This window comes from Lycium barbarum, chromosome 5, assembly GCF_019175385.1.
Source record: "Lycium barbarum isolate Lr01 chromosome 5, ASM1917538v2, whole genome shotgun sequence".
In the NCBI taxonomy this organism is placed as follows: Eukaryota; Viridiplantae; Streptophyta; class Magnoliopsida; order Solanales; family Solanaceae; genus Lycium; species Lycium barbarum.
In genome coordinates, this window is record NC_083341.1 from 136,080,155 (window position 1) to 136,088,957 (window position 8,803).

General features: G+C 29.8%; 1 protein-coding gene across 1 annotated transcript; it reads left to right on the forward strand.

Annotated features, from left to right (window-relative positions):
- Positions 1-6,575: 6,575 nt before the first annotated feature.
- LOC132641761 (uncharacterized) lies at positions 6,576-7,691 on the forward strand. The gene has a single exon (XM_060358847.1). It carries the CDS (start codon positions 6,664-6,666, stop codon positions 7,525-7,527), a length of 864 nt encoding a protein of 287 aa, XP_060214830.1. The 5' UTR covers positions 6,576-6,663; the 3' UTR covers positions 7,528-7,691.
- The last annotated feature ends 1,112 nt before the right edge of the window (positions 7,692-8,803 follow it).

The following is an 8,803-nucleotide window of genomic DNA, read 5'->3' on the forward strand; positions in this document are numbered from 1 at the left end:
ATGATTATCAATCAGACAGATACTGCAACCCCATATAAAAGCAAGAACAACTAAGCAACCACTGTTTGAACACTAGAGAGCCCTACTCCAATTTTATTAGTAACAAACAATCCATTCTAGAAAATAACACGTCTTTCGTTGACTTTTTTTTTTCTTTTTTTCTCAAGGAAATGTTTTGGCTAATTCTAATAGTTGTTTTATGACCATACTGATTAATACATAATGATTCATATATAACCAACTTTAACTAATTTGGGAATACGAGCTATGTAGCCTGTTTAGTCAAAGTTTCAAAGAAGCCAACAATGCTTATATTTTTTCAAACAATATAATATTATTTTAGAGAGTTGCAGTGTTAGATCAAATTTGTTGAAAAGAAATACCGGAGGGAGTATTTGTTTTGGATTGATTGATATGATCGTGCTGAACCACTTACCGGGTATATATTAGTACTTCTATTGAAGTTTTAAAAGTTTCATAATTAAAGCTCTTTCCCAAAAGTTAGTAACTAAGAATATATATAATTTATGTGACATTTTTCGCTTTTTGAAATTCAAACTATATGAATTTTGAACAAAATTTTAAGATGTATTTTTTCATCAAATTGATATGGGAAAAGTTGCAACTTATAGTACTTTTAATGTAGTTTTCAAATATATTTTAATCTTAAAATATTGAGTTAATCTAATCCAATTTACTTCGTTTCAAATTGACTATCGAAAAACGAAAAGTGTTACATAAATTGAGACGGAGAGAGTATTTGATAATTACTCTGTTAAGATATTTGCTCTTTTTCGCTTTACTAGATTGAAGCGAAGTAAATTGGACTAGTATTTTAAGTAATATTCTTATGTCATTTTGATATGAGCAGAGAGTACCGTATAAAAACTTTTTGAGTGATTTTGAATGTGTAAATTTTAATTTAAAATGTTAATTGATCTTCTAAAACTGGTCAAAATTGACTCGACACGTAACGAGTGCATGTGAACTGGACCAAGGAATTCTAGAATTGTGAACAAAAAGACCAGTCAACTTCAAATTGGTTGGAATTTATATTCGAAGCATCCGGGAATTAGGGACGGTAATTTCCAAAAGATGTAGGTATTTGACTGCTAAATTAACTAATGGGATAATTAACATATATAAACATCATTTTCACGTGTTCTCGTATATTCATTGAAGTCTCATCTATGCATTACTACTACTACTATTTCACACGATACAATTTTGTTGCTTTGCATACTTTCAAGTGCTAATTAAATTGATGGGTTAACATAAACAAATTCTTTTTGTTTGGAACAAGATAGAAAACAAGCGTAAATCAAAAGCAACAACCTGAATAATGTAAATTGTTGCTCTAATTAAGGACGCTACGATTTAAAATTTGAACGATGTAAGTTAAGAATTTAAGAGAGTGTTTCTCGTATATATTTTGACCGAAATACTAAATTTCTCTCATAAAAAATAAATAAATCATAATATGACATTGATTAAGAACGAGAGTTAAATGAGTTGTAAAGATAAGTTGTACTGGGAATTATTCCAACTTTTAATGAGTGTTACACGAACCAACCATTTCTTAAGCAGACTAATCAACTTTTCAAAGTTTGATTCTAAGACACTAATATGCTTTTTTTAGCCACTATTTAGAATCAACAAGAAAACTCTCGTACCTTGCTTTCATTTTCTATATCTTGGTCACAAGATTGAGATACATCACAAAAGTGCATTATATATGTTCGCTGCAAGGGATAAGTACTAAAAAAGCAATATTAATCCAGAAAGAACGTCAGCTTGTGTAAAGCTTAAGTTGCCTTTTTAGAAAAAGCACCTAATGTCAAATCATTTCTAACTATGTATTGACTATCGAAAAAGTGTCGTGCCCTACAAAAATATTTTATTATCACAATCAGTTTTCAGAATATTTCGGCAAATGAAAAATAAAATAAAATAAAATAAAATAATATTGGGACTTATGTCTATCTTTCAAAAATGAATTCTTGACAATATTTAGCTCTTGAAATAATAGAACATGGATGTGATTGTTGCTAATTTTTTTTTATTCTTTTCATTTGAACACAACCATAAATCGGAAAGTTGATGGTAAGGATGTAAAACAGCACATCTTCCTGCTCGTGTCCGATTCTGTATGCTCGATTCTATAATCAATTTCAGATCCATTTATTTGAGAAAAGTTCAATTTCATGTTCTTCTAATTGCTTAGAAGGATTTAAGAACCGTCGAAACGAACTACAAGTTAATTCATGTATTTTGAGTTTTGAAAAGTCTTGAGTTAACCATATAAATGAAATAGGGATTGAAATAGTAACTATTTGAAATTTGAACATGTGATACGATTAGAGGGAAAATTATCATTATTTAAGAAGAGTCAATTGATGCTTTTTCTTCGGAAGATTATACTGTGTAGATAGATTAATTTATATATAAGTATATTATATATCTAATTTCATGGATTATGCTTCACGTGTATACTTTTTTCTTTTTTAAAATTAGTTTAATGAAAATTCTTGCTTCACCGATGAACATGACAATTAAAAAAATGTAGCTTAATATCTTAGCCTGTCACAAATATGATACAGCTAGCATCTTTGTATTCCGCAATTAAAAGAATGACTATAGTCTATTAGGCTATCTAACAAAAACATAACTTTCAAGATACTCATTATTTCTTCTCTAATGATCTTCCCCTTTTTTTGGGTTTTCCTTTTTCTTTTCTTCTGTTTAATTCTTGTCCTTTAAATACTCATCTTTATCCAAACCCAGAAGCTAAGAAAACTTACTTATCTTGTTCGAGTTTTTTCTTGCACTTAGAGCCTGTTTGGATGGGCTTATGCCTATAAGCTGTTTGCAGCTTATAAGCTAAAAAAAAATAAGTTGGGTAGTCTAACTTATTTTTTTTGGCTTATAAGCTGTTTTCAGCTTATAAGCTGCTTTAGATAAGTTTAGTCAAATGGACCCAATTATTTTTTGAGCTTATTTTAAGCACAAAATGACTTTAAGCTGGCCAACCAAACACTCAAAAAAACTAAAAACAGCTTATAAGCAATTTATAAGTCAATCCAAACGGGCTCTTATTGCTAACAACAATATTGCAGTCACCCTGCACCACCAAAATCATTTGGCGCAAGTGTGACCACAAAATGCCGTGAGACTAGAAGAACTCTATAGAATAATTTTAAATGTGTCCCACAAGCAATAAACTGTAGCCAAGTGCTGACATTCCTATGGTTATAGTTGTCAATGGACCCACTCTGCACCATAAAATTTAACCTTGTTTTTATTTTTGCTGACTCATTAATGACCAAACTCTATGATTTCTCATTATTTCGTGGAATCTCCTGACAATGCACGCACCCCCTTGTCCCATCTAATCCCTTTTTTTAATCCTTCACTATTCGAAATTCATTGAATGATTAATTAAGATTCGCGCAGAGTAAATTTACTATTAAAAATCATTTGGTTTATCATTTGGGATTAGAATTTAGGTAAAATGGGAAATTATGTTATTATGCATTTGATTGAATGTTAATTATATGATTAATAATTCTGATATTAGCATTGTGATACTAATTTTATACCACCGTCTATGCGGGATTATATTTCAAGATTAGATTAAATTAAATACACATTTCTACTATATTAGAAGCACCGGTTGGTGCTCCTTTCGTCGTCCGTTGTGGACCCCCACCCCCTTTCCCCCAGTAAAAAATTAAAAAAAAAAAATTTGGCCCCATATTAAACAGGACCTAAAAAAAAATGTGTGCCCCATATTAAACAACATCCAGTATTAAAAAAAAAAAAAAAGTGGAACCCCCCACATCCAAACTCACGGGAAAAAAAAAAGTGGATCCCATATTAACAAAATCAAGCAATATTGAAAAAAAAAGTGAATCACATATTTAAAAAACAAACAATGTTTAAAAAAAAAATATGGGCCCCATATTAAACACGATGCGTATTCGTAGCAAACACTAATATAATAAAATTTTAAATACAGAGCATAAATTACAATGTTATATTAATCGTGTTTTGAACATAGTATCCCATATTGACAAAATCAAGCAATATATATATATAAAAAAAAAAACGAATCCCATATTAAAAAAATAAACAATGTAAAAAAAAAAGTGCAGACTTTGTATTCTTAGCAAACACTAATATAATAAAATTTTAGATACGGAGCACAAACTACAATGTTATATTAATCGTGTTTTGAACATATTATCCCATATTGACAAAATCAAGCAATATATATATATATAAAAAAAAAAGTGAATCCCACATTAAAAAAATAAACAATGTGAAAACAAAAAAAAATGCAGACTTTGTATTCTTAACAAACACTAATATAATAAAGTTTTAGATACGGAGCACAAATTACAATGTTATATCAATCGTGTTTTGAACATAGTGTATATATATATATATAATTATGTACATAAAAAAATGCAAACTAATAATGTCCAAAAGAAGAAACTATATAAAGCATGGGTTTAGACCCATGCTTCATCGTCCGTTGTCCCTTTAAAAAAAAAGGAATAAAAAAAAGTGGAACTGACCACATCCAAACTCACGGGAAAAAAAAAAGTGGACCCCATATTAACAGAATCAAGCAATATTAAAAAAAAATGTGAATCTCATATTAATAAAACAAACAATGTTAAAAAACAAATGTTTAGAAAATCAGACAATTAAATCAATAATAATGGACTCTTTAGAATAAGGAAAAAAATTAATTTCTACTTTGTTTCGTTTTAAACATGTAAAATTAATTTAATAATTTGAATTAGAATTATCTAAATCAAAATTTGATAAAAAATAATAAGTATTTTACACCGTTAAATTAATCGAATTAAAATTGAAAGTATCAACTGAGGCTTATTTCAAAGAGAGGAAAATAGTTTATTTTTAAACAAGTCTTCTCTTTTAAAAAGTATTAATAAATTTCCGTAGCAAAACACGAATAAAATAAAATTCTAGATACGGAGCACAAACTACAATGTCATATTAATCGTATTTTGAACATAGTATATATATATATATATATATATATATACACTATAATCCGAAGTGTTGGACCCGTGCCGCAAGCCATCTAGTAATATGAGAAAGATGCCCTTCTCTCAGGCCCGTCTACCAAAGTACTTTAAAAAGTTCAAGATTAAAATTGAAAATAAAAATTTATTTCAACTTTTTTAATGTAAAGCTAAACACATTTATATTAAACCAAGTATATTTCATTTATCGAACGAACCAATCATGTACTAGAAAGAATATATATATATACTAAGAGCTCGTTTGGCTTAGCTGATTTAAAGTAGCCGATACGCATTAAGTGTTGATAAGTATTTTTAAGTGTTTGGCAAAAATAGTGCTGATAAGCATTTTTTCTGTTACAATGACTTAAATACCCTTAAAATTGTTTACACTTATAAGAACGTTACGGTTATAAGTTTTTAAATACCAAATTATTTAAAATACGAAATAATTTATGCCTCATTTTATTTTTAATACAAAATTAATTAGATAAAATTATTTCTTAAGAATATAAATTATTTTATGATAAGCTAAATTACAATCATAAGCTATAAAAAAATAGTTAATAATTATAATAAAGTTTGTTAGTATAACATACTCAAATAGTACACAATACGTGAATAGAAGAAACACATATGCAATTAATGAAATTCTGTTTGTTACTACTTGAATCAAACCATTCAACTATTAGAATTATCTTGAGCAATCAAATCACGAGCAGCCATCCAAGGGTATTATCTCATTGATTTTCTGAATTTTCGATGTTTGCATTTCTGAAATTCCTGTGTGTTTTTAATGTTGGTAGAGGAGAGCTGTTGGGTTTTAAAGACGTGGGGTGAGGAAGTGACATGATGGAGAGGGTTAAACTTTTTATTAGAGTAAAGGTATTTTAGGGATTACAAAATAATATTAGGAATATAATAGTAAAAATTTTGATCAAACTAAAATTGCTTATAAGCTCAAAAATAATAAGTTGCGAGAGATCAACTTATGCTTATAGCCTATAATCACTTTTAATTTTACCAAACGTGAAGATAAGCTGAAAAGTGTTTATAAACTGATTTGACCAGCTTATAAGTTTAGTCAAACACCCTCTAAGTAATCTCATCATCATTACTAATCTTGTTTTATAATCCTGTTATTATCGTTGTGGTATAACTTGTTCATCAACCGTACAATCTCTAACATTTCTTTTATAATCGTAATGTCCGAACTAACTTACACACCTTAAAATTTTAGGCTAAATTATAAACCCGTCTTAGCATAAAGCTTTTCATTTAGTAATGCTCAAACTCGAGACATTGGCGAAGAGATCTCAACCATCCGCCTCATCAGTCTAATCCCTAACCTATTTTTGGTCTTTCTAAAGTCTATGCACTTTCTGACGTGTCACACCATTTTTCTATTCCTTATCAAATAACCTTCTACCACGTCATTTTCAACAACCAGAAAAATATTATTTTATTATTCCCAAACCTCTATTCTCCACTATTATATAATACCCCCTTCTCCTTCCCGATTCTAAACCTCTCAATTCCTTCTTTCCTTCCCAAAAAAAAAAAAAAAAAATTCTAACCAAACATTTCAAATTTCATATCTTTCTTCATGGATTTTCCAGAAATCAATATGATCAGCAATTTTGAAGCAGGTGTGAAATGTCTACAAAACCCTTCTCTTTTTTCAAGATTCTTTTCATTTTCTCCTATAGAAAAAGTACCTCAATTTCACATTTTTTGGAAATGGGGTGCTTTAATTCTAGCAATTTTAGCTACTTTTAGCAGTTTAGTACGAAAACTCAAAGTTTTATTCATTTTAATTCGTAAGATTAAACCTTCTACTGAACCCCTTTTACAATACCTCGGTGAAGACTTCGATATTTCCGATGATGACGTGGACGACAACAACAACGATGATGATGATAAATGTTCATCATCTGAAGAATCCGATGATGACGATTTATTATTAGATGAAGGGCAAAATCGTAATTTTACAGTTGCAGGTTCGAGTTTTTATTTTAAGGAAAAAGGGCAGAATCGTAATTTGAGGCTATTTTCTGCTGGGAAAAATGTTGTGAAGTTATGGGATAGTTTAGGTTTAGGATTAGATTATGAATATGAAGATTTAAGTAAAAGTGTAGTTTCATTATGGGATTTAAATCAAGAAGTAAAAATAGAAAATTTATTTTTTTCATCAAAAAATGATGAAAACGGTGTCGTTTTGGCTGGTTATGATAAGAGAATGAAAAATGAGTCACCTGTTATATGTGCTGATTGGGCCGGGTCGGGTAAATTGATCGGAGTTAATTCTAACGGTGACGGTAAAGTTTATGTTAGAAATGAAGGAATGTTAACGGTTGGTGATATGAGGAACGTGAAAACGCCGTTAGAGAAATTAACGGAGATTGATGATGACACGTGGTGGGATGCAGATGCCGTTATTGTCGAGGAGAAGTTTAGTTTTGACGATTGAAAACTGAACGAGTCGTATTGACTCAGTGAGTTGTGATAACGCGGTGGTAATGACTGCGTTTGAATGATCTAGAAAGTGTAAAATCGTCAATATAGTGAGTTTATCTCTGTATATATTAGTTATTTTCAATAATTATTGGAAATGATAAATTAATGTTTGGTCTAGATTAGTTTTTTCTTCTTCTTCTACATTTTATTTATTGTCCCCATATAAATATTTTAATACTATGGTTTTCTTCATTAGTAGATGTTGTGATTTAATTGTGCGTATTTGTTTGAATGATCTTGAAAGGGTTGACAAGAGGTGTTGTTCAAATAGCAGCATCCTTCACCTTCAATTCAAGTTTGTAGGTTTGAGTCATCAAAGAGCGAAAAAAAAAAAAAAAAACTTAGAAAGGGTAAAATCGTCAATGAAGAATATTGTGCATAATGTGAAGGAACACTCGTCCGTTGATTATTATTTTTAATAATTATTGAAAATGATAAATTAATGTTTGGTCGAGCTTTACTTTTCTTCTTCTACATTTAGAGCCTGTTTGGATGGGCAGCCTCGCTATCTTTTTTCGAGAACCGCCTAAAGTTCCAACTAAAAAGAACTAAAAAGGTGAAATAATTTTTCATTATCTCAGTTGAAGTACTCGGGAGGCTCAGTACTTCAACTAGTCTCCATTTTTTAAGCTTCTTATTACCTGCAGGAGTCCCACTGCCATTAGCACCTTTTTTAGTACTCCTTGAGCTAATCCCTTATTGTTTTCGAGCATTAAGCTGTTTGCAGCTTATAAGCTAAAAAACATAAGTTGGGGTAGTCTAACTTATTTTTTTTGGCTTATAAGCTGTTTTCAGCTTATAAGCTGCTTTAGATAAGCTAAGTCAAATGGGCCCAATTATTTTTTTGAACTTATTTTAAGCACAAAATGACTTTAAGCTGACTAGCCAAACACTCAAAAAAACTGAAAACAGCTTATAAGTAACTTATAAGTCAATCCAAACGGGCTCTTAATTAGTTTGTCGTCTCTATATGAATATTTTAATCTGATTTTCTTCATAAATTATTGTGATTTAATTGTTGCTTTTTTTGTATGCTTAGCTGGTGACTCTTCCAGAATCCTTTTGTTTAATTAAATAAGAGGTCCTTTTGTCATTATTAAATATTTATAGACAGCTCAGCTAGTTTAAATAGTCATGTTAATCGCAATTTTATGACACGGGTTTGACAATTCACATGGTTACTGAGAAGTGTTAAGAGAAAATTATGTTGGTTCTGACTTCTAAGCATC

Excerpts from the sequence above, each read along its gene's own strand:
- LOC132641761 (XM_060358847.1), top strand. The coding sequence starts at position 6,664 with ATGGATTTTCCAGAAATCAATATGATCAGCAATTTTGAAGCAGGTGTG.